This window comes from Salminus brasiliensis, chromosome 17 (genome assembly GCF_030463535.1).
Source record: "Salminus brasiliensis chromosome 17, fSalBra1.hap2, whole genome shotgun sequence".
Classification (NCBI taxonomy): domain Eukaryota; kingdom Metazoa; phylum Chordata; class Actinopteri; order Characiformes; family Bryconidae; genus Salminus; species Salminus brasiliensis.
The window spans coordinates 36,005,377-36,032,698 of record NC_132894.1 but is presented as its reverse complement, the minus strand read 5'-3'; the positions used below and the strand labels follow the sequence as shown (position 1 = coordinate 36,032,698).

Below are 27,322 nucleotides of genomic sequence, written 5' to 3'. Positions count from 1 at the left end.
CTAAGTAATTCAATTATAACGACTTAAATTACTAAAATAAAAACGACTTTGTCTGTTCTAATTTTCAATTTTAAGCATTTTCTCAACAAATAAGTACATCATCATGTATCCAAATGTATTTTTCTTGCATAGTGGGTATGTTTCTGAATCACACTTTTTATAATCTATGTTATAATCATAATGGTCTAAAGCACTTTTGATTTTACATAAGATCATTTTGGCTGGTTATTAATCATCATGTTCTTTGTTATATAAAATATTAACAGCAACATGTAGATTACACTTGTAAGAATTTCATTGACAGATGAAATGCCAATACAGTGGTTTATGTGAACAGACAAGCGACTCTGGCAGAAATCACGTCTACATTCAGTGCAGGAGGCCCAAAATGCATATATCCCGCAGGTAAGTTTGGCATGTCAGTGTATTTACATATAAAGCATTAGATTTTATGATAATTTGGTGATCTTCCTTCAGCTAGTCTGACCTATTGATTTCTGTATGTAGTCCTGTCAGTGTTGGTCTAAATCGCAAAGGTATCATAAAACCAGCTCCTCTGTGGTACGTACTTGTGATTTTGGTAAACTGGTATGTTGCACCACTAGAAGAACATGCTGTTATTTATATTTATGAATAACACTGTGTTAAAGGATGGCACTAACCTGGTGCTGTTGTGGAGAAGTTAAACACAGTTGTTGGAGTGGATGTTGATGTTGTTGGAGCTGGTGTTGGACAAAGATACATGTGCCTTACAATTGTTCCATTATTTCCACATGTAGCCGTCATACAGTGGACATGCCCATCGGTAGTATTGTAGATAGTGCTTCCAAATGGATATTTCTTCCCATCGTATGTGCAGGTACAGGCTACAAAATCAGAGATGTGAAAGTTAGTTGTTCCACTCAACAAATTTATTCAAAGAATAGGATATAAATGAGTTTTATCAGAGCAGAGTCTTACCTGTTTCATCTTTCTTGCAGTCGATTGTCATAGAATGACAATAGCTTTATAAAAGTAAACATACGAAAACAAACGCTTAGTTTCAAATATATATTAAATAAGTAAGCAATTCTTTGAAGATATCAAGTGCAAGCATACCATGTCTGGCAGTTTTCTGTAGTGGGAACCTTTTCTCCTTCGCTGTAATGCTTCCCTTCATTGTCGTAGCAGCCACAGTTGTCCACACACTTCATTTTGTCCTCATCAAAGTATGGCTGTTCAGCAGGACATTTAGGATAACAGCCTAAAGAGACAAATATTAGGAATGAAATATGGCTGTAACCTGTTAACCCTGCATTGCAACAAATGCTTTATTTATATTTATTTTACTGTTTATTTCCACAGTTTGAAATTAAATTAACACATTTGTTCTTTTGTCTGATTTAAATATGCAACCAAAAGTGCACACAGTGAAAGAGAAATACTCTACTGGTGAAAAGTCACTTGGAATCTTCTCTCTGTAATAACTTGTAGTGAAGATTTAAGCATGATAAACTAGACAGCAAGTGAGTTCACATTACAATTGAGATGTTGCTTAGATGATATGTGGGTATCCTGACAGTTCATAGGCATAGATGTAAGTGTCTCTCACGCTGCTGTTGCTGGCTGATGACAACAGCACTAAGCACAAATGTACAAGCAAAAAGACACATGAAATCCAACCTTCACATTCACATTCATGTTGCATGCCCACAAATCGGATGTGTATCTGATCTAGGACCACATATGAAAGGCTATGTTCAAACAGCAGACAAATCAGATTTGTTTCCCAAATTAGATATTTTGAAATCCAATTTAAGTTTCCAGAGCATTGAGACTACTGTTAAATCAGCTATACTGTGCTAGACTCCGGCCCCCGTTGGCCACTCCTGATACGTCCTGTATTTGATTGCTTCACTCTATAAAGTTTTGTTCTGAGGTCTAATTTGATGTGATTTTATTCAGATTATCCCTTTCAGTGTTTCAACAGTTTGAAGCGGAAATAAACAATAACTGTAGATAACTAGAATGTAATAGAAATATAATAATTGAATTCACTTATTTATTCATGCCTAAGTGTTTAGACTTCATCTGAGAAAGATTAGTATACCTTCCAGTGGAGGAATCTGATCGGAACATGTCCCAGAGGGGTTCCGGCAGGTCTTCATACAGGGGGAGCCACATGGTTTGTAGTGCCATTCACACTCGTCAGGAGGGTTGTAGTAATCGCAGAAGAGAGCTGTAAGAAAAACATGATTTTAACCATAAGTATAAAACAGTTATCTCTTTTAATGATTACTTTATTAATTAATCACAGGGGTTGTGCTGATTAACCCCTTAATTCAGCAAGGCTTATCACACAGGCAAATTATTTAGTAACTACAGGGACTGTAACTGTTTAGTAACTGTTAGGGCTGTTTGGTAATAGAAGCCGGTGGCTCAAAGGCGTTTTAAGGATTTAAAGCTGAAGTCTCTAAAGATTCTTTTGCGATTTGTGGAATCCACTACATTTTAGTAGCTAATGTATTCTCTGTTTGTGTTTACATAAGCTAGACGCCGTACCTTCTCTTTGGGTGGCAGCTTTGGGTGTCCAGCCATGTTAGATAACTGCTACAGTAGATACTGGCGTAGGCTTAACTAGAACATTGTTAACTAACAGCTGAAGCCAGGGAGCAATCAGTTTAGCCAATCAACCAGTTGTTTGTCCCTAAAAACATTGATTACACAACACAGCTCCACCCGATCTGGTGGAGCTTAATGCATTTAGTTATTTTCTTATTATTAGCAGTTTTTTATTGGGCTGAACTGCATTTTTTTCAGTGTTTTGTAAAATGGATATAAATACGTGCATTATAATGCATTTAATTTAAAAAAGAAAGTAAACTGTCATTTTTTTATTTCATTGAAGATCAAATAGTATGCAGGCACAGCAATAGCTATGTGTAATTCATTCTATTATGTTGGCAGGTTATGACTTTTTTAGACCTTTTTTACAGTGTGCAGCATACATACAGCAGTTAGTCTGAACTGGTAAGTATGTTTTGAGTAAATATTCGACACAGTAGAGACATGAAGCGGTGAAACTGTTCCTCCTCAGGGAAATTATGTCTGTTTTTAACATCACCCAAATTAAGTAGCTAACTCACGGCAGGTATTAGGAGTTCTCCACGCCACACAGTCTCCACCCTCATTACAGGCCTCAGCATAAGCTGCGACAGCAGTGCAGAAACACTCGCAATCTCCACCAGTATCACAAGCACATGAATCCCACACACAAGCATCGTAATACGGAGCTGGATCCACCTTCATGAGGAGAACATACTGTTAGGAATGGCCTGTAGACGTGAGAATGGCAGACTGAAAGCTATTGAAGTTAAAACTTACTTGTGAGTGACAGGCTTTAAAAACATCACTCTTGATGATGCTGCACTGTTTCTCAGCCCAGGCTTGCCTGTAGGGGTTATAGGAACAGGGATTTTTGATGCTCTCTGCACTTGGGCAGCTGGAGGAATCCTTCCAGCTGTTTCCAAAGTCCAGGGCATTGTTCACCACTCCTTGGTTCCTTAAGGTGAAGTCATTCTTTGCATTGCCATCATAATTTCCACACAGACCACAGACAGCACCCTGATACAATACAAGTGGAGATCATATTAGCAACGGACTTAAGAAAACCTCTATTTACAGTATCTAGATGCAGCAGAAGAGTCTACTTTTTATTTAAACTGGATTTTTACTGGATTTTCAGGCAAAAAGGCTGGGCTAACGCAACTCTATTGGACAGCTGAACACTGCCAGTTCTGTTACATCAGTGAGTGATGAGGGAGAGGGATGCTTGTGGCATCACCCAGGCTTAAATTAGTGACCTGCCGACCATAATTAAGGTTAGTTCTGGATTTTTCACCTTGTATTCTGGACTAAGCTTGATGAATATGCTCGTCTTCCGGTCCCACATGAGAATTAGGCCGTTGTTAGCCTCAATCACCAAGTAGATTCCCATTACCCGGATCTGATAGGGAATTTCCTCTCCCTGATCTCTTTGGACAACCTGATAGCTTCCATCTGTCAGTATGAGCTCATTCCTCTGAAAGAAAAATAACATATTATGTTAAGTGCTGGTGTGCTTTTAGCTTTCCAATAGTTTTACAGCTCGATTTGAAGTACAGGTAGACCAAGGTCTCACCCCGAGAAAGAGCTTGATAGCCTTGGAGCAGGTTGTGCCGGTGGTTCCACAGGGAATGTTTTCAGTGATGACTCTGAAGGTGGCGCTGACATTGGTATGACCACAGTGATCCTAAGTCAGTCACAGAAAAAGTAGATGGGAAAATTGTTATTTGGGTTTATTCTAATGTTATATAGAGTAATTACAGGTAGACACTCTCACTGACCACTGACTATGTTTATTTGGGTTTTTTCTAATGTTATATAGAGTTAATTACAGGTAGACACACATACTGTGTTTGATTGAGTCTGTGTGTTTGTGTGATTGAAACACTCTTAAAACACTCTTTTAAGCCTTATTATGAGTAATCAGTATCACCACTATATGAAATGATCTTAATTTGTGTCGTTTTTGTTAATGAAAGCAAAACATCTTGGTGACAGTAAAAGCTCAGACATTGAGGATGGGTTTTCTCTTCACTTACTCTGACAAGAGTGTATTCACAGTCTCCATCAAAGGTGTATCTTTTCCCATCGAATGTGATATAATGTCCGTCACCATAAGCTGTACAGGTTCCATAGCACGGGTTTGAGGTGCACTGCCATTTCCTGTCCTTGCATGTGCTGAGAAGGGGGGAGGAGGTTAATCACTATTAACACTTTTGAGCACTGTTTAGCATTTTAACACAGATTCAGAAGGAAATCACCTGAATTATTCAGAAAATGGAGAGCCAGTCTGTACCAGTACATTGAATCAATACAAAACATTTGGGTTATATAATAAACCCATAAGTGGACCAACAGCAATGTTTAAAATGACTTAAAACATAATATAAAATAGTAGAAACTGCTGTAATAAAATATAAATAAATTATATAGTAAAAACACTAAAAATGAATATAATTGAAATACATCACAATGAATAAAAAAAACAATTGTAGTTTAGAAAAGGAACATATAAAACTAATATAAGTAAAATAATATCAAAGTTAAATGATCCAGTAAATATAGTTACATTTAAAAAATGCATTACATTTTTAAATTCTTGAAATAAAAAAAATAAAAGCAGTGTTAACCCCTTAAAACAGCATTAAAACAAATATCAGCTAAGATGGATTTACCAGGTATTGCAGTCGACATTGATGGACTCTCCAGGTTGGTGAAGAACACCGTTGTGGACGCAAGGGCACTCTTCCTCCTTAATGCAGCCTCCTTTCCCATCGTACACGAGACCCGAGGGGCACACACAGCCTGAGACACACTCAGTACTGATCTGTTGGGGAGGAGGGGGGGGGGGGGGGGGGGTAGCTGTTAGTATATATGATTCACATGATAATCAATTACCAATATCTGCTGCTTAGCTACAGCAGATATGACATGTTATCTTCAGTCAGGTGAAAACTCACGCAGGCCATGTCCAGATTGTTGCAGCTCTTCTGGCACTCAGAGCCTGTAGATCCTGGGGCAGTGCTGGAGCAGTTGAAGAACACCATCGGTGAGGAGCAAGCTGTGGGCAAGAGGTGACGTTTATCTTAATCAAACCATGTGGAGGTATAAGACTTCATTATGTGCTTTCTGACGCTGTAGGACTTTCTCTACTCATCACTCATTTTCCAGTCTCTCTAGATCAGGGCTGCCCAAAGTGTTGCCCAATTTTAGTCTGGGAGGACTTTTGATTTGGCCCCCAAGAAAGTTACATATAATGCTTTTAAAATGTAAATCTTTAATATTGATTTGTCATATATTTGTTTTTTATTTATATATTCAAATTTGAGATATTTATTTGTGTATGTTAGAGTTTTTGTACACAAATAAAAAGTAAGATTGAGTTTGGAATCCAAAGTCAAAAGTTTGGGCACCTCTTTATATTATGCTGGTACTTCCAATTCTTTGCAGACCACAGATATTTGTAGATATTGTACCACTAGATTCCTATGTCATACACCATTTATAATGTCTCTCATTCGCTTCACCACAAGTTAGTCTCTTTGTCCAGCATGATCCTCTCTATTGTAGTACTGTCCATTTCTTAGTGTGTTGTTTGTCTTTCTATGCAGGTCTATTGCAGAATTGCGACATGCATTCAATGGATTCAAATGACAGTGAAACTCAATGTTCAGTATTTATCCCCCAACAGCCTATTCTGTTCCATTCAGTGTGAATAATGGACAAACGGAGCACTTACATGGTTGGTCTGTGGAATGTCCGATGCAGCTGAGTTGGCCGTTCTTACAGGTGCTGAAACACAAGTTTCTGAAGGTTATCAGTCGTCAACTTATTGCAACTCTGCAATGAGGAACCCAAGCGATTTGGTTCTGATACAGGTACAGAACAGAGTAAGGAGGACCTACCACATGGCACCGTCTCTGCTCATGACCTCTCCAGGAGGAATCACCAATCCCTTATAGTAGCAGGAACATTTAGTGGGTGGGACACACTTTCCGCCTTCATCAAGATACGTTCCCGCAGCGCAGACGCATCCGTCCACCGGCTCAAAGGTGACGGCACAGGTGAAGTCTGGGTCACTGTGGCAGCGACAAGACTGGGTACTGTTCTGAACATCGTAGGAGTAGACCATGGTGCTGGGGCAGGTGGTATATTTCGCTGTGAACAGAGATGACCCGGTTCTGATGAAAACACACTTCAGGGGTAATGTGTTTTGTAGTTCCAAAATAGTTCCAGCAGCTTGGAGTAAGGTTATCATTGCTGTTACTAAGCAACCGCTTAGTGATATTATATGGTCAAAAGATGCCTTCACATATAACCCCAATATATTCACATATCTTTGAGCAGTCAGACTGTGTGGCTGGAACTGCTGTATAATATACTGTAAAAATAAATCAGCCAGTAGTCTGTATGAATCTTTGACAGAAAGCAGATCCTCAGAGCATCACTAACTTTAATGCTGTAACACTAGGGTAAAGCTAAGCTAGCGTAGCTGTGAAATGATGAGTCTTTGCTGATTGCTTCCCTATCAGATCATTTGAAACTTGCTGAATCTGAATGAACCACTTACTGCAGACTTCGCTCCTCCAGCCGTTGAGATAGATCCCTTTGGCAGCACAAGCGTGCACATAGGAGGAAAGTGCTGCACACATGCAGCTCTCACTTTTCTCACAGTTACAGGTGTCATACATGCAGTTCTGTTTAATAAAAACAAAACATATGATTAGATAAAAGCTTTAAAAATCCTTGGATGCCTCACGAAAGAAAACGATTGGAAATGATTGTCTGTAGTTGATGTGGCGCAACAGGTAACACCACTACCAGCTGGTGCTATACCATGTGGGAGACTTGGGTTCAATTCCCGGTATGGGTGACTATGCTGTGCTACACCAATAAAAGTCCTTGGGCGAGACTCCTCACACTACACTGGCCCACCTCTGTAATACCAGTAACCTTGTAAGTCGCTCTGGATAAGAGCGTCAGCTAAATACCTTAAATGTAAATGATACGATTAAAAAAGAATGGTAATAATCAGCCAATGGTAAAGATTGATAAAACGTTAATCAGTCTTGGGTAGTAAGGTAGTAGAATTGTTTAAAAAGGTAATGGTCCTTGTAGGCTGATGGTAAATATGGTTAAAAAGATAACATCAACAGCAAGATAATGGTAAAAATGGTTCAAAAGGTAATGCTAATAGTAAAACTTTGCCGAAAAGGCTAAGGATGTAACAGTATATGTAAGCTGATGGTAAAAATGGTTCAAAGATAGTATTAACAGTAAGATAATGGTACCATGTGGTAAGATGGAAAGCTAATGTTAAACTACTGATACAATAATAGTGATAATGGTGAGCTAATGGCCAAATGGTAAATAACAGGCTACTGGAGATGGTAAGCTAACGGTTGAATATGGTTTAATCACAGCCTTAATAGGAAAGTAGTAGAAAAATGCTGTATGTTTTTAAAGCTACCTTTTGGTAGATATCAGGGCTGATCTCACTGTGGCATGGAGCAAACACACCCTCAGAGGCTGTCAGCAGGGAGCACCAGTGCTGAGCGTATTTCTCTGTAATCACAAAAAGACGTGAAGAGATTTATTTAAGGTTTTTAAGAAGCACAGAGAAACTCTGATGATGATGAACACTGAAGTGCTTGAAAGGTTGAGGTGTACCGTTTTCCAGGCTAAGACTGCATGGGTTCTCAAAGCTGTTCTTCACTTCAGGGCAGTTAGCTCTGGTTCTCCAGCTGTTGGCGAAACCTACACCAGTACCCTCGCAGGCCCCACTCATGGTGGTGAAATCATCACTCTGGATGTCGTTGAAGTTTCCACACAGGCCTAAAAACACACACAGAACACAGTGATACTCTCACGTCTTATTAAATTAAGCCCATTCAGCCGGTCAGTTACCCAGTCCGTTTATATACTACAGCTTCTGAAACACACTGTGATATTTAATGTTAATATAATATAATGGAGTGATCATTTTACTTACCAAGTAGTTTCTGCTTGTGAGTCACATCCACGGTTATGTAGACCTGCATAATCGGCACAAGCTGGATCTCCATCTGAAGTCCAAAAGAAGTCTGGACGATGATGTAAAAGGTGGTCGGCTTGAAAATGTTGACTCCCGCTGCACAGAGAGGATTAAAACCAAAGCTGTAGTTTTAATAATGAGAACATGAGTTTCGTTTGCTGGTTTCTTGGAGCTGTCAGGTTTTCTGACCTCTGACCTTCACCTACGCAGTTGCTCACCTGTTGAGAGAGGCAGCTGAGAGAAGATTCTGTTGATGAAGACTTTTCCGTCAGGCTGGATGCTGAAGACCTATGAGGCAATGCACACTTTCATCACGATTATGAACTAAAGGGACTTTTCTTGAAGAACCCTCAAAATTTCCATTTCTACCTTCCACATGACGAAGTTTCCCCATCCCATCTCTGCCCCAATTAACTCAGTCATATCTCCCAGACCTAGCTGCACTTATTAGAGGTGGTCTGGCCTTCTAGCTCAAAGCAGGAGCCACCTGATCTCCAGTCCAAAGTTCTCAGCATCCCCTGCCCTAGTGTACAGTCTCCTCCAACATTCCTGTATGCTGAAGGCATGGTCCAAAGCATAGCAAAGCATGATCTGTCCTATCCTTTTAAATAGCTGCAATTCTGATTTCATGAGAAGTAATGAGTAACAATGCTGATAAGACACCAAACTAAACTAAGTTCACAACATCTGCTTAAGTCATATGTTCTGGAATAATGTCTAGAGCAATGTCTGAGGCTGTGGCCCTGTAGGACTGATGACCCCAGCGATAACAGGCTGATTTTTGTCAATGGAGAAAAGTTCCTTACAGTGTTTCCTCCAGACAGGGCCAGGGTGACTGCCTTCAGGCAGGTCTCCGTATCAGTCAGACCACACCTCACCAGGTCTCCTACAACCGTGAACTCAGTGCCATTGGTTTGCTGGAGAGGACAAAAATGTTAACAACAAAACCTACATGAAGAAAAGATTGTAGATGTAAGGTTCAGTAATTAGGAAGCAAGTTTTAATGTCTATAAAGTTTATAATTCAACTGCATAGAACTTAATTTCAGATTAATTCAAATAGAAATATTAGATAGTAATGATTTTCAATAATGATCAAATACACCCAGAATAATTATTAATAATAAATGAAATAGAACGCTGAAGGTTTATAGGATGGCTCAGTGAAAGGGAATGATAAACAAGACTCCAAATGTGTGGTAAAATGGGACAGCCGAGGGCTTTAATGGAGCTGTATTATCGTGCTGCATGTCTATATCGACCTTTATTGTTGAGGTCAATCATTTGCATTTTTTATATAGAATTTTAAATAGATATTTTTAATAGAATTTTAAAGGAAGAAACAGAAAACAGTTTCAGATTCCATAAAGACAAAAAGAGACATTTCAACTGTCAGTACAGTCAAAATCAAGCAATTAAATAACTGAGCCTCACTGAGCCCACGCAGACATTTTAAGGTAAGGGAAAACATATAATGACAAGATATAAAGAAAATAAGCCATATATGTGTTAACAATTGTGTGGTGGAGGATATTGTTGGAACTGAAAAAAACTAAGCACATAAAGTTTTCAGAATTTAGCAAAGAAAAGCATGAACCCTCTGTTGTAAGAAACTGCAAGTGAAAGTAACCACATAGGTATAATGCTTGATATACACAAGGGAACCATTCTAGACGATCTTCTCACTCTTTTGGGGGTTTCTAACACCAAAGTAGTCAAAAGTTTGCTCTGACAACACTCCATGCCAAGTCAAGCTAGCATGGCAAAATCTTAAACCCAAGAAGTGTTGATAAATAAATCCATCATTTGTTCCATGACTCTATGAAGAACACCTGCACACAGCTCAGGTATTGTCGTTCAGAAAGAAAGGACTGGAATAGTGTGTTAAGGATGTGTTTATTGAGCGTCTACAGGCCCTGGAATGTCCTCTGTCTGAGAAGAAGGTGGGAGGAATGACTCGGGCCTTAAAGAAAGACGATTAAGGAGAAGAAGACTGAAGGAACCTGATGGAAACATTATTGGTATGGCAAAGTGCAGCCTTGGCCTTATGATAAAGCACCAGTGAAGGTGTGTGTGCGTGTATGTGCATGAGACTAAGAGACTGAATATATGAATATGAGAAAGAACTAGAAGATATAATGCTGAACCAAGTCATACAAGTCTGGTTTTGTCACATGAACAAGGTCAAAAGTTCTGGAACTATGTGAAGAACCAAGGACAACAATCGATAAGAAGGTTGTTACTGTAGTGGATATCACCACCACCCTTCCCATGGCAAACTAGGGCTCAATTTCCTGGCTGGACACTGCAGCAGTAAGAGTTCTTACTCTTCGTTCTGCAATCATGCTGTTGAACATGATTGACATGTAAGATCTTGGGATATGAGCATCAGATAAGTGTCATAAATGTAAATGTAAGTGGGGAACTGTTCATGTTCCATCTCTAGAGTCACTCCAAAGAACTTCAGTCAGTGAGTACAGTTCATACCTGAAAATCACAGCACCCTAAACTCTACAAACGACGTACTGAGACGGGCTGCACTGACCTTAGCGAGGACGTACGTACAGTCACCATGGAAATTGTATGTCTTTCCATCAAATGTGGTGATATGAGAGCCTCCCTCCACAGAGCAGATCCCAGGACAGTCATTCTCTTTACAGCTCCACTGATTAGAGGTGCATGTGCTAAAGAGGGGAAATACATCAAAGACATCAGAAGGTCTGGATTTCTTGAGGGTTAGTTGGGTTTAGTGGGTGGTTGATCAGCCAGGACATGTTTGGTGTGGTTTTAGCACTGTAGCTACAAGGCTGATGTAGCTAACAAGCAATGAAAGCTTATACCCCACCAATTAGCATTGTGCTAATTACTCACCATTCTTTACAGTTGCTGGTGAAGGACTGGCCAGGCTGATAGACCTTTCCATTGTGGGTGCAGGAGCACTTTTCCTGTGGAATGCAGCCTTTACCGGTGAGGTCGTCAAGCACATAACCTGGAACGCAGCACAACATTCGGTCGTTTATGTCCAAATGTTTGTGGACACAGCTACGCTTAAGTTATACCCATTGCTGACACTAGAACAGGACTCTCTGGAGCAGATAAACATCATGACCGTATAGGCACCATGCTGCCTAATGCCAGGCGTGGGCTAGAGGGGTGTATAAAGCCCCCCAGCATTGAGCTGTGGAGCAGTGGAAGAACTGGAATGATGTTGGTGGGATGAGAAGGAAAGTGACGATAAACACAGAATAAACTCACAAGAAACTTAATTAATCAATGTCCCAAAACTTTTGGTCCTATATAGAGACATTTTGAATTTGGTTATTTAAAGAACCACAAACCACGAGAGGGTTTCATTTCATAGAGATTGACCAGACTGAGAACCAGTTAAGGATCCAAATGGTTCTTTGAGATGAATCTATATAGATCCTCTGCTTTTACATAATAAACCTCAAAGAACCCCTAAGGATGCAGTCCTTTCCAGATCATACGATTCTGAAGGCATATATAAATCCATATAAACAGGTTCTATAACTAAAATGTATGTATGTTATTATATATTTTATTATTCTAGGAATACACGAGTGTTTAAGAGCACAGGGTACCTGCTGGGCAGAAGCACCCATCGATGCAGTGGTTCTCACAGACATGGCCTCTGTCAGGGTTGGAGCAGGTGTTGATGCAGGGGTTCCCGCACTCCTGGTGCACCATGTTCTTCTCAGGGCACATTTTAGCTGTAAAACAGAGCAGGTTGGTGGGTTGTTATTATACTTCTGGAGGAAGTTTTCACGCTGGAGTGAAATATCAACATTAAAACAGCGTGCTTTATTATTTTGGATGTTTGCAGTTGGAAATTCCCAGAGAATTTAAATTTGAGTGCATATTTATTACATTACATTACAGACTAAACCCCATCTCTCAGAAAGAGTCTAAGGACCGGATCGAACTCACGGCAGAACTGGTCAGTCCTCCACTGGCCAGGTTTCCCTCCGGCGTGCACACACTGGCGGGAGAACTCTGAGAGGGTGCTGCACAGGCAGAACGAGCTGGAGTTGCTGCTGCACTGGCACATGTCCTCCTCGCAGGCTTTGATGAAGAAGTCGAGGGACACCAGGTCCTTGCAGCTGCTGAAGGGTGGTGCAGAGAGCAGCTGCTCACACACTGTCGTCTGCGGAGGAAAGACAAGACCTTACTGTCGGCCCATCTGTACAGACTTCCTGGCCGCTTCTGGTGTAGAGTTCACAGAGACTGTAGCTCATGTGATGGTGCTCAGTTGTGCTAGTGGTTCATCAGGGGTTCAGTGTCTGACCACAGAGCCACTGAGCCCCTCTTGGTGGATTTTTTTGGACTTGGTAGTAACCCCCTCTCTCAACCTAGTAGCGACACTGATGTGTGTAGAAACCCCAGCAACACCACTGTTCCTGACATACCATATGAATGGGCCACCACCCAAGTAATATCTGATGGTCCTGTGGTGGTCTATTTCCACTGGGGGGTGAAACTGTGGCAGTCACAGATGAGCTACAGTCTGTAACTGTGCATCTTCAATGTGTACCTACTATGTGCTAGGAGTTTCTGATAAACTGACCGGTGAGAGTTTACGGTAGAGTAAAATCTCAGTGACCGGACTGTGAGGGTGTTAGTCTGGTGAAGGACTGAGCCGTTAGGGCTGTGAAATATGAAATAATAAAGCAGTTTTGGACCAGATCTTACCAGTATGGCACACGTGTCGTCTGATGGAGTGGGTAAAGCATTGCAGCTCTCTGTTGGAGAATCCATCTTGGCAAAATGTCCATAGTCAGATGAAGAAATCTCAACACCTTTATTAATAGGAGATAAACAGTGTTTATGGATTGTACTTACGTAATGTAGGGCTGCAACACTTTTGAAGTGCAGCGTGAGAAGCATTGTTGTATAGGTTGTATGTGCAGATTACAACAACAGAGTAGGCTGACACAGCAAACTGGCTAATGAACAGGTTCTACCCACAGACTATCATGCTTCTGAACAAGCTCACTTCACTGAGATGGTCAATATCACTTCACTCCGACACTTTATTATTTATCTATTATTATTATATCATGTCACTACTATGGATAACTGACTTTAAATGTACAGTAAAAAAAATTGCTGTGTTCATATATTTGTCCATATATTTCATTTTATATATATATATATATATATATATATATATATATATATATATATATATATATCATTATATAAATCCTTGGTACACAGTAGAGAAAGTTCCTTACATAGGACCCTCCTGCTTCTGTATACTTATGTAGTATATTTAGTTGTGCATATTAGTGCTACCCTGCTCTAGAGTTAATGTACCATAAATGTATGAACGTGAGATATACTAAAATATAGATGTACTAAAACCAACCGTTTTTGATGAACTCGTTGTAGAGCTGGACTCCGTTAAAGTCACCGCACAGTCCACAAGTCTGGTTTTTGTACTTGTCGTCAAGTTCAATCTGGAGATATTAAATAAATTGTATCAATTAATGTATTCATAAATTATTTCATTAATTACACTATTTCAAAATAATCATCAGTATTAGACACACTGTAGGCTTTAGAGTGTGAATACAGTAAAGTTAACGTGTGCTCCAGTAAACAGTAACTGTACTGTAACCCAGCTGAATAAGGAATAGCTGGAATTCACTGTATAAGGCCCAGAACACCACTGGGGGAAGTACTGGTCCACCAATCTGATATACCAGACAGTATCACACTTTATTATACAATGCTGTTTTTTAGCCTCTGTCGCTATGTTAAAGTGCAAAAACTATAATTGTATCATTTTTAAAACAATGTTCCCATTGTGATACACATTTATCTCAATGTGCTTTGTTATTATAAAGGTGCCCTCAAACAGCTTATAAATCTTGAGTTAATCTATTAAAAATAAATAAATAGCTAGTTCCAGTTCTACATGACCATCAGTTTCACTCACCATGAGAGCATCCTCCCCGTTCCACCAGGCCGTGAGTCCCAGCTTGGCTGTAACTTTGATGTAAGAGGGGTTTTTCTCAATGAGGACTCCGGAGTGGCTGTACGGCAGAGTCACCCTGCGGCAAAGCAGACAGACAGATATTCTTCATCAGTCCCGAGGATGAGTCTGGGTTACAGCCCACATTAACTCCCAGTTAGGATGATTATTTTAACCTTCCTAAAAGTGCTGCAGTTGAATTTGTAGGTTCTGACCGATGCTGTGTCATACCCCTAATGTTCCAGACAACTAAAGCAGGAAGGTGTGACTCTAAAAGCACTGAAGGTACTCACTCCTGGTCGTCCACGCTGACGGAGTTGTTGGTCAGCTCCACCGCCGTGCCCTCCAGCTTCATGGTGATCTTGGTGATGGTGGGATGGCCGTCCACCACCTGCCGCCTCATCTGGATGTTGAAGTCCTCGTAGCTGCTGCTGCACTGTGAGGTCAGGATGTAGTTGCAGGTGGAGGGCACTTGGAAGATGTCTCCATCGAAGGTCTTGAAGTGGTAGTTTCCCCATGTGCTGCAGACTCGTTCATTATGAGCAGGGCTCACGCCTGTCAATCAACAACATCAGAAATAAGAAATATACTTTTGAGCCAAATAAAACAAACATTTCACTCCTTTTTCAACTGTGGGGAAGACTTATTATTCAATATCCAATATGAATTATTCAGTATCCACTATTAATTATTTAGGATTTACTATGAATTATTAGTTTTAACAATGAATTATTCAGGACCTACTTCAAATTATAGCATCCACTGTGAATTATTCAGTGTCCATTATGAATTATTCAGTGTCCATTATGAACTATTAGTTTTAGCAAGTAAATATTCAGGACCTACTTCAAATTCAGTATCTACTGTAAATTATTCAGTATCTACTATAAATTATTCAGTATCTACTATGAATTATTTAGTATCTGCTGGGAATTATTCAGTATCCGCTATGAACTATTAGTTTTAATATATATTATATTATTATTACTATAGTTTGAAACGTGTGTTGATTATTGAAGATTCCATCACTTTTCATTGCTTTAAAAAGCCTTTAAAGGTGATGTAAATGCACTTAAGTTGAGTTCAGTGCTAAATGGAGCAGCCGGCTCACCCTCCCTCTCTTGTGAAAGCTTTCAGTATGAGCTGCTGCTGTAGCAGGGTGTGTTAGATGGAGGGTAAAGGCTGGAGGAGAATGGTGATGCTGGTATCTACTGAACTCGGACACCAGTTGCTCTGAAACGGTGATGTATTGATGTTGCTGGACCCAGATGTGTGGAATTCTTCATCAGTTATTCATGTTCATCCTTACAGGCTTCATGCTGGGATGTTAAGGTCCAGCCACTGGTCAGTTTATAGTCTGATTATAAGGAATTACTGTTACAAGGTCTGGGGTTGTGGATTCTCACCTGAGGTCATGGTTATCTTGGTCATCTGAGGAATGAAGTTGACAGGTCCGTCTGCTGTGGGAGCAAAGGGGCGGTCAGTGTGATGGTCATAAACTCAAGGTACACAGTTAGGAAATTGCTGATAAACAACCAAAGACCTTCCACTGGTGCTCATTATTAGTATTCATTAATCATCTGTCCAGTTCAGATTTCCACAATAGAAGGAGCGGACTGGAAGAACAGGACTCGGGCATTTCTAAAGGCCCCACATTGGTCAAACAACTCCAAGCCCTTCCATGAAGGAGAAGTAGATTCATAAGAATGTCGATTCTTACAGACGTCGACCAGCAACAGCTGGTCCAGAGCGGCTCACTGAAGGAAAGGTGGTTCTCCTACCTGTCTGTGTGGAGCTTATTCCAATGGCTAGTACCATCCATCTCAGCGCCCATATCGGAATCGCTCTGTAATTCCCCATGGTGGCCCTGTGGGTCGTCTGATGGCCCACAGGAGTTTGAATGTGGCTCTTGGCTCAGCTTTAGCCTTTATAAGACCTTCTATTGTGTGAAGGCCAAGGAGGGGCTGAACCTGGCACTTTCCCAAGATGTCAGCGGCTCCCTGATTTCAATCTAATTGGCTACTTATGAATTCACAATTTCACAGCTTTCACTGTAAAGCGTGGTCTGTGAGCAGTTATGTGACTAATGTGAATATTGTAGAGATGAGTTTTGATTTATAGTTTGGAAGAATTAAAAAAAATTAAAGATTCATTAAGATTTTAGAGTTCAAATTGTGAGTTTTTAACCTGTCCTATAGTTAAAGGCTCGTCTTTCAGTGATTATGTATAAAATAGTGTAAAGGCCTGGGCCCTGCTGGTGGCTCCTGGATGTTTATGGGGGGGGGGGGGGGGGTTTATTATCCAGGATTATTCTTGAGATATGGGGTTGAGTAATGGAGGTCCAGGCCCTCCACTGGCTCCTGGACGTTTAAGTGGACCTTTAATCAACTACCTGGGTGTATTTTCTAGTCCTAAATTGTATTAATTAACAACTACGTGGAAAATAATCCAAACTATCTGGATTATTGCTGGATTATTAATTATAGACGTAAGGGGTGGAAGTCCAGGCTTTTCACTGGTTCCTGGACATTTAAGTGGAATTTAATTACTTATTTGGTGTATTTTTAATCCTATATTTTATTATTCAGACACTACATGAAAAAAAACAACTTTTTAAACTATCTGGATTATTCTTGAGTTACAGAATTAAGAAATGGAAGTCCAGGCCTTCCACTGGCTCCTGGATGTTTAAGTGAGCCTTTCATTATCTAACTGGCTGTAATTCTTAATGCTGAATTAATCCTCTGTTATTATTCAGAAACTATCTGGATTATGCTTGAGTTACAGGACTGGGGAGTGAAAGTCCAGGCCCTCCGTTGTCTCCTGGATACTTAAGTACACCTGTAATAATTTAACTGCATGTTTTTTTCTCTAATCCTAAATAGTATTATTCAGTAACTACATGGAAAACAATGCAACCCATCTGGATTATTCCTGGATTATTATATAAGAGGTTATAGAAGTGAGGGATGGACGTCCAGGTCCTCTGCTGGCTCCTAGATGTTTATTAATCATGATTTAACTGTCAGTACTTCTGTTCATCTTTGATTTAACATCCCTTAACGTGTGTCTAAGGGGTTCCCATGACATTTTTTTGTTGTTTACTGAACTGTTTTATCTTAATTTGACTCATAGCGCGCACACACACGAGCCTCTGCAGGCGTGAACCTATTCGAAGATTAATTACCAATTATCTCTCTTGACCTTTAACCTCCTGCTGCCAGCGCCTTTGTCTTTCTTATCTCTCTAACAGCAAATTTACACAAAGGCATTAAAAGCTAGTGAGTCAAAACGGATAAAACCTCAGGTGTACCTTTGCTCTGTCACACAAAAAAGTCTTCCTCATTTCAGTGAGCCGTCACTGTGCCAACATACACCTATTCAGCTGGATGGCATCGCCAACAAGCCCGAACAACCCCGGGCTTTCTGTTTCTATCATGAGGGCACCTGAACACATCGGCCCGGCCAGGATAAATAACTCCACTTAAAAACCACCTGTTGAGACGCAGTCCTTTCCCCTCACTGTGTTCTCAAGCACTTCTAGCTGGGAGGGGAATCGATTATTTTAAATATTATTATTTCGAACAAGCACACGCCCAACACACCCGCCACAGCGCATCACTCCTGATGCCCCCCTGCTGTGAATGGAGGGGGAATCTCAGCAGGACACATCACTGCTCAAATCAGCCTCAGATTGCTTTTACCACGCAGAGCTTCAGACTGACCGAGCGTAGCGTGATTGATTGGGGCTCGTATCACGCTCACACGTCTGCATCGAGGTGTGTTCTGCTCTGGTTGGTCACCAATCACTTATTTTAATGCCACGCCTGAAGCACATTCTTGAAACCGAAGGTGTTAATTTGACTCATTTATTCCAACGTCAGGAATCAGGATCTGTTCCAAGATTTATGAAGAAATGAATTTGCGAGTCCTGTGCAGACGTCTGAGCCACCTCTTTAAAGGATAGTAGGTAGTGTTTGGGATTCGGAATTAGAATAAATATATTGTTAATGTCCTGCAAAAATCTAGCATCTCCAAAACAGTTGAATCATTAAACTGGCTGCATGATCTAATTGTACATTTTATTATCCAGAAAGATTATCCAGGATTATTTTTGAGATATGGGGTTGAGTAATGGAGGTCCAGGCCCTCCACTGGCTCCTGGCCGTTTAAGTGGACCTTTAATCAACTACCTGGATGTATTTTCTAGTCCTAAATTGTATTAATTAGCAACTACATGGAAAACAGTCCAAACTATCTGGATGTTGGGCTTTGGATTATTAATTATAGACATACGGGGTGGAAGTCCAGGCTTTTCACTGTTTCCTGGACATTTAAGATTTACAGAGGGAGGAAAAATTCTGGTACAATGTGAAACGGATTCAGTGTAAACAACAACAAAAAGTGAAAAACAGCAAAGGCTAAGATATATAAGGCCTAAAAAGTAAAGGCTGCCACCATGACCTGGGAGTCGGGAGATCGAATCCGGAGCCATGCCGCTTTGCCATCAGCAGCCGGAGTCTGAGAGAGCACAGCTGGTCGTGCTCTGGCTCTCTCGCCTCTTCACTCTTAAGTGATGTGGTGGAGCTGGAGGCCCAGCGCTTTTCTCCGAGTGGCCAGGGACCATGGATGCCCAAAGCTGATTGATGCTCATGGAGGTCCCACCTCACGACTTGCTTGCTGATGACTACCAGAAGCATCTAGTGAAGGTTTAACTTAGGGGACATTTATGCAAACCTCTCTCACTGAAAACACTGAAATCACTGAAAGCCCAAAATTGGCATCACGCTCACATCCATGATGAGAGTATGTAAACTTCCCACCATATCTGCATGTTCATCACTGGGTAAAGATCACCATAACCTGGTTAACTGTCACCAGGCAAAGGCCTAGCTTTCAGAAGCTGGAATGAAGTGCAGACTCAATTTGTGCACATCCATGAGGCCAATCCAAAATCCTGTCCCGGGGACCCTATTACATATTAATTCTGTACTATTATGTATTTTAATACCTAAATTAAATTGCATTTAATTCCAAAATAGATTTCCTTTGTGTGCAGATGTGAATCCCAGGTGAAGGAGCTTTAGCTAAGTCTGTAGAATTAGTGTCTGGGATGGTTCTGAGGTGCTGAACCTCCTCCTCCTTATCTAGCACTCTGCTGGGTTCTCTGTATTGCTTGTTCATGTTGCCGTATCTGCAGACCAAAAGGGAAAGTTAACAAAAGTAAATTGTAAATCTGCCTCACCTACAAACCTGATAACATTCACTGAAAATCAGCAACAGCAGCGGCAACAACCTGCCCTACCTAGAAGACTTCAGCTGGACCGGGATAAAGGCTGGACCACAAAATGAAAAAAAGGATAAAAGGATAAAGGTGCACGTATTCGTCACTGTACAGCGTGGACTGTACAGCGAAATGTGTCCTCCGCATTTAACCCATCTGGTAGTGAACACACACTCACACACACATGTGTTAGGGGCAGTGAGTACACACACACCCAGAGCGGTGGGCAGCCAACTCCAGCGCCCGGGGAGCAGAGAGGGTAAAGGGCGTTGCTCAAGGGCCCAACAGTGGCAGCTTGCCGAGCCCGGGAATCGAACCCACAATCCTGTTATCGATATCCCGGCGCTCTAACCGCTGAGCCACCACTGCCCCGAAAGTCTCATATCAGGATGAGGACAAAGAGACCATCTGCAGGCGAGGGAGTGTACGGGCTGTCTGTCCCGCGGTGTGACGAGGGGCTTCAGTGTAGAGCAGGGCACGGACACTTAGAGGACACTGAGACACTTTATTATGTTACCACTACTTATTCATTCATGCTGCTACACTCCTTTCATACTGTGATCAGATTTCTCAGCTCTCTCACTTTCCTATTTATGTCTACCCTTCTGATATTCTAGATTCTTATTATTATTATTATTATTATTATTTTATTCAATAATTGCTCTATGGGTATAACTGGGACCTTGAGATCTCAATCTCGTTCCACCCGATGTACCACATGTGATGCAAATGACAATAAAGTCTCCCTGAATCCTTGATTTATATTAAAGTGCGCTGGTATTTCAGTGTGTGTGGTAGCTGTGTAACTTCTCAAACCAGCAAAAACTTCATTTTATTAAATCACATTAAAATATTCTAAATATAAAAAAGCACTTTTGATATAGCACAGCCTGTTACATACAGAGACCCCGAGGCTACTTTAGCATTAGCTAGAAAACATGGAGAACTTTTATTTTGTATTGAAATCTTTCTTTAGCTGCGTTCCAAAAGCCAGGCCACATTTCTCGGCCCCTATGTCTTAGAAGGCAGTTTGAAAGTGAGGGACCCTTCGTATACAGCCTAGAAATGCAGCCTACATTCAGAGCGAATTGGGGGACGCAACTGATGTACCCTTCCTGGCCCTCAGTTACACACAGTTCTCTGTGCACATGCAACCACAGTATATAATAAAAAAAAATATTAAAAAATGAAAAATATATTTTAAAAGTGTATAAAATATAAGGATCAAAAGCAAAAAATGTCAAATTAAATTAAAATACAGAGATTAGATATAAATATATATATATATACAATATAGAAATACAGCTGAACAGCTGGTGTGCAGTGTGTAAGTGTGAAGTGTGATGCTGTGTAATCTGAGCAGATAATAAAATAATAATAAGTGTTTAGTGTTTATATGTTCAGAGAAAAGTCCTGAGTGTGATGTTTGTATAGGAGGTCGAGGTCTATGTTTGTACTGATGAACTTTATAGATTATGGATATATAATATACAGCATTTTCTAAACCACAGCCATTTACAAAGAGATGAGCTGAGAGGTGTTATCGGGCGTGTGTTTCCCAAGCTGAGTCCAGTGTCTTTTAGCAACATTAGCTTAGCATCTCTCATTCTAAACTAAAGAAGCACACATCAGATAGCAAACATGCCACCGCTGATTGACTAAACGTGGGGTCAGAGGTCAATCATGATGCCAAAATACCATAGAGCAGATATTCCCAATAGTGATGTCTGATTCCTCAACCATTTCTGTCCACTAGAAAACAAAAAGAGCATGGTCTCTAAATAAAGAGGCATAAAAAGTGGGACATTCTGGTCTGGACAAATCAAGTCAAGTCAAGTCAAGTCAAGTCAAGTCAAGTGGGTTTATTGTCATTTCAACTACATACAGAGTACACAGTGAAACGAAACAACGTTCCTCCAGGACCATGGTGCAACATAGACAGTGCATACAGAACACAAGTGCAACACAAACAAACAAGTGCGGACAGACAACACAGTACAGACAGAGGATAATAAATAATGACTGTAGTGTGCAAGTTGTGCAATGTGCAGTCCAGTGTCCAGTGAGGTAGTAAAGTTATCAGTGCAAATGCTTGTGCAAAAAATGCTTCCCATGTTATCTGGGATAAATGGTTGGAAAGAGAGAGAGAGGGAGAGTGTGCATGTACCAGTAAGATATCAGTTCAGAAGTTGAGTTGTGTTGAGGAGTCTGATGGCTTGGGGGAAGAAGCTATTGCAGAGTCTGGTCGTGTTGGACCGGATGCTGCGGTACCTTCTTCCTGATGGCAGGAGGGAGAACAGACTGTGTGAAGGGTGGGTGGAGTCATCCACAATGCTGGTTGCTTTGCGGATGCAGCGGGTGGTGTAAAGTTCTCCCATCAGTTCTCCCATTTATACCAATTAAGAGGAGTCCATTACACTGGAAAGTAAACACCTGCCGGACTCCCTTAGTACACAGTAACTGATAATGGTTATAAAGTTATAATGGTTATAAATATGGCCTCTCTCAGCTGTGTGTGTAAAGCACACAGCTGAGAGAGGCCATAGTAAAGACTATAGAGGCCAAATATCATTATCATTACTCTGACTCTAAATCACTGTAAGGAAATTCTATAAGGTTTGAAATTACAGCACTGCCACCTTTGTCTCTGACGTCAGTCAGCCGGAGTGAATTAGGGTCCTGTGGCTACTTCAGGTACACCTGTGGCCTTGTGGTGCAGTCATCAGTAAACACACCTGAGTACACAGAGTCACCTGCAGGTATTAGCCAGCACTTCACTTCACATCACACCCCATGTTTCTTACCACAGCGTGGGACGGTTCCGTCCGCACACCGCAAACTATCCCATTAATGCTAGAGGGGCTCTGAAGCCCTTTCCCTTTTGAGGGGAGTTCAGCAGTACCCAGGCCCACCAACCTGCTACTCTTGGGCCTTTATGAGCTTTCAGTCCTAAAAAGAGCTCTGCTAAAAGGAAGCAATGCCACTAACCCTCGCTGGTCTGGATGGTGGAGCTCCAGATGGGGGTTTAGGTGATGGGGTTGGGGTGATGATCATCATCCAGCATCCTGACATCACTAACGCTCTTGTCACTGAATGCAATCAAATCTTCACAGCAATGCTCCTCTGAATGTAGTAGAAACCCTGGGGCAGTGGTGGCTGAGTGGTTAGAGCACTGGGCTGTTGATGACAGGGCTGTGGGTTCGATAGCCGGGATCAGCAAGCTGCTGCTGCTGCTGCTGCTGTTGGACCCCTGATCATGGCCCTTAACCCTCTTTGCTCACTGGGTGCTGCAGTGATGGCTGCCCACTGCTCTAGGCACATGTGCTCACTGTCACTGTGGGTGTGTTTGCTCACTAGTGTATGTGTGTGTGTGTGTGTGTGTGTGTGTGTGTGTGTGTGTTTACTGCATGGGTGGGTTAAAGGCAGACACTAATGGTGAATATGGGTTGTTGTTAATTACAGACGTTACTTTGGAGGCCCATTCCCACCACTCACAATACAAAATCTCAAAATAATTAGAACAGATCTCACTAAGCATTAGAATATCAAAATAATGACGTAATGAAATGAATGTATAAAAAAATATTCAGTGGCCAAAATAATCATTTTAATTTTATCAGTTAAAAATTCAAATTCATTTAAAATCTTAAAAATTGGACACTTTCTGTTTTGAGAAATCAGCCGTTTCACCCCCAACCCTAAAGGAAATACTGTAGAGAATCACTGCACCACTTACAGACATTAACCACACAAGTCATGACAACTGTTCATTTTTTATATTATTATTATTATTATTATTATTATTATTATCATTATTATTATTATTATTAGTCCTCTCTGAATCTCAATATCAAGAACGACTGAATTTGGGATAACAGACTCAGATAAATCTTCCAACAACGATCCTCGCTCCTGTTATCCAGAGCAGGTCTGCCCTCATGGTCCAGGCCTCGGGCAGGTTTAGTGAGGTCAGGGTGTGTCAGGACTCAAAACTGTGCCTCAGACTAAAACCACTCAGGCAGGCTGGAGGAAACCGCAGGTACAGATGACCATATAAAGTCTGCACCTGCTTAAATTTCTCCGTATTTGCTAATATAATTAACGCATCAGGCCGCAGCTGGGCGTCAACGAGTAAATATTTACGCAAGTCTTTCTTAGGCCAATATTTAGAATTTGCACACGTCGGTGCCTCCAGATTCAATAGTAAGAGCGCAAACACGAACGCTCTGTTTATTCTAAGAGTGTCGAGATGCCTCATCGAGAGGTCTCATCTTTGTGTCATCTGTACAAACACAGTGTTTAATCTTTACGTACACTCAGAGAGCGCTGGGGACACGCTGGAGTCTGTCCAAACTCTTTCTAAAAGTCTCAGTCTTTACTTCCGACAAGGAGGTCACCTATACATATCTTCTTCCTGGAACCTACCCAGCTAACATGTCCATGTGGGGCCTGTATGGGTGTCTCAGCTGGGAAGCAGAAGGTTTTTCCTCGGGTACCATGCTGACCCCACATTTGGATGCCCACCAGGGTCAGTGATGGGACCATGAGGGGTTAAACATGGGCCCCATGTGGGTTGTACACAGCATACAGGGCCTAGATGGGAATGGGGATTACGGTGGGCTGTAACGATGAGGCCTATTTGGGAAGCCTCACACATCTACAAACCCACTCAGACTTCATGCCCACCTGGAACCCACCTAGCCCATGTTCCACCCATGTGAGCCCCACATGAGCCTGTTGGCTGGGTATACAGTGTGTGGAGGTTCTTTAATATCTGGTTCACACTACAGGAGACAGGATAGCCTAAACCAACCCACATGCTCCTGGATCCAGACCGATGGTTCTATCTTCCAGAGCCTGAGAATTCAGATCAGGTAGAATTGATCTGAATTTAATGAAACTTTAAATCAAACAACTGCTGGAGATCATCCTCTTGTTTATTTATTATTTATTTGTGTTAAAACTAGAATTTAAATGGTGGTCAGTCTAAGCAAACTGTCTGGGGCCATGCAGATAGCCTTCAGCACATACATCCTGTCGCAACTGGCCAGATCCTAAATGTCAGAAGGTGAAGCACCTGTTTAATCAACACACACATGTCCTCCCTCCCTGAGGCTGCAATCCACCTGTAAACCCAGCCAACACGCTCATGCAGTGCTCACATGGGTGGAACATAGGCTAGGTGGGTTCCTGGGTGTTGTTACTGGGACCCAAATGGGCTTCCTAAAAGGGTCTATCACTATTCCTTCAGGTCCATCACAAAACTTTGTGGTCTCAGTCAGAACTGACTGAACTGAACCTCATTTCTGCTCCTTCCTTCTCCAAATTTACAAGAGGAAAATGATCTGGGTCCAGAGGCTCCTGTCTGTCGAGGGGTGCATCTACATATTAGTCAGTGAGTGAACGGTCAGGTCTTGAAGGTGATGAAGGTGCTGAAGCAGGAAAAGTGGACAAGCATAAGAATCTGAGACACTTTGACAAGAACCAGACTGTGATGTTCTAGACAATGACTGGGTCAGAACATCTCCAGAACATCAGACATCAGGTCTTGTGGGGTGTTCTCTCTTGGTATGCAGTGGTCAGTACCTGTCTAAATTGCTCCACAAAAGGACAATTCTGGACTCTCTGGAGCAATTAAACACTGATGACCCTATTGGCTCCATGCTGCCTAATGCCAGGCGTGGGCTAGAGGGGTATAAAGCCCCCCAGCATTGAGGAGCTGTGGAGCAGTGGAGGAACTGTATTCTCTGGAATGATGGTGGAGGAGCTCCATCCAGTACTTTTGGATGGCATGAGGTATCAAATCATCACAGCAGTGCTCCTCCAAAATCTAGTAGAAAGTCTTCTTCTCTGGACAGTAGAGACAGTTACTCCAACCATATAGCCTTCAGAATCAGAATCTCTTTATTTCACCAAGTATGTTACCCATACAAGGAATTTGTCTTGGTGAGAGCAACACGTATGACAAGTAACAAAAAAACACAGAACACAGATTAAACTAAAGGAAAAAGACACTGAACAATAAATAGGGTAGGGGATAAATTAAAAAAGTAAAAAGTACTAAAGGTAATAAAGAGCTGAAAAATATATTTACAGAAAAGAAAAGAACATCTGTACAGGTGTGCAAATAGTCATAGTGCAAAATAGGCAGAGTGCAAATAGCTGTTCAGTCCGGTTTGGTACAGTTCAGTTGTAAGTTTAGAGGTTTACAGTGGGAGGTGACCACTGTGATTGAGGAGCGCTACAGCTCTGGGGAAGAAGCTGTTAGCATGACGTGTTGTGCTGGTTTTGATGGACCACAGTCTTCTACCCGAGGGGAGTGTCTGGAAGAGGAGGTGTCCAGGATGTGAGGGGTCAGATGTAATCTTGCCAGCCCGCTTCCTCATCCTGCTTGATTTCAGAAGAAACAATAAATGAGCAGGTGTCCCAATACTTTTGACCAAATAGTGTAGGTGCAGTGTATTAAGTGATTGTGAATTTAGTATTTAAATTTAAAAAGTTTTTAAAACACATATTTTCCTACGCAATATTTAATATATTATCTGCAGCTGCTATAGTTCAAACATAATACAGTGAAGCAGATTAATAAATACTTTATTTATATACGTAATTAAAATTAATAACCCCAGCATTTCTACCAGGAACTGCTCCTTCATCTGCCCACCTGCCAGGTGTGTGCAACCATCCGGCTGTGTGTTTACGTCACTTATCAAAAGACACTCCTTGTTCATAAAACATGTGAAAATAATGAGCTAGAACCTATTTATATCCCACAGGTCTACACAATTAACCTTTCAGGCTAATTCTAGTAAATCATTAGCCACTGCTGAACAATCCTGCAGGAATTCTGCAGTGAGAGTTGGCTGATATCACTGTGCCTTTTATTGACTTTTATTTGTTTATTTGTTTGTTTTGGTGAAATGCTCAATTGTGTGTGAAGCTCTGAGCTTCTCATTACCCTAAATTAAATAATTAAAACACAAATCATAACGATATGAAGGAAGTATTTCTTGGCCACCTGTAATGGTGAGAGTTTTGTAACAAAGTTACCAAATATAGAAAAATACTGAAAAGACTGAAATTTGACAAAAAAAACATTAAACCCCCCAAAGGCCTGTATGAGGTCCTGTACGAGGTCCTGTATGAGGTCCTGTACAAGGTCCTGTATGAGGACCTGTACGAGGACCTGTACGAGGTCCTGTATGAGGTCCTGTATGAGGTTCCTTCTGTGCGAGGTCCTGTATGAGGTCCTGTACGAGGTCCTGTATGAGGTCCTCCTGTGCGAGGTCCTGTATGAGGTCCTTTATGAGGTCCTCCTGTGCGAGGTCCTGTATGAGGTCCTGTATGAGGTCCTGTACGAGGTCCTGTACGAGGTCCTGTAAATTAAATAATTTGTAGTAGTTAGTGGACCCTAATTCATTCAT

At 41.3% G+C, this 27,322-nt stretch overlaps 1 protein-coding gene across 1 annotated transcript; it reads right to left on the bottom strand.

Moving 5' to 3' along the window:
• Positions 1-682: 682 nt before the first annotated feature.
• Positions 683-27,322, bottom strand: LOC140537798 (mucin-5B-like). Its single transcript, XM_072660052.1, has 29 exons — positions 27,091-27,322; positions 25,061-25,088; positions 16,366-16,388; positions 14,908-15,169; positions 14,579-14,693; positions 14,006-14,096; positions 13,327-13,433; positions 12,565-12,781; positions 12,219-12,347; positions 11,488-11,605; positions 11,162-11,300; positions 9,424-9,534; positions 8,836-8,905; positions 8,576-8,713; positions 8,254-8,418; positions 8,054-8,148; positions 7,154-7,280; positions 6,489-6,741; positions 6,323-6,375; positions 5,544-5,644; positions 5,259-5,410; positions 4,623-4,761; positions 4,160-4,270; positions 3,881-4,060; positions 3,364-3,603; positions 3,126-3,282; positions 2,090-2,218; positions 1,099-1,243; positions 683-722 (listed from the first exon to the last, which is right to left on the bottom strand). The coding sequence occupies exons 1-29, from the start codon at positions 27,320-27,322 to the stop codon at positions 683-685; spliced, it is 3,867 nt and encodes a 1,288-aa protein (XP_072516153.1).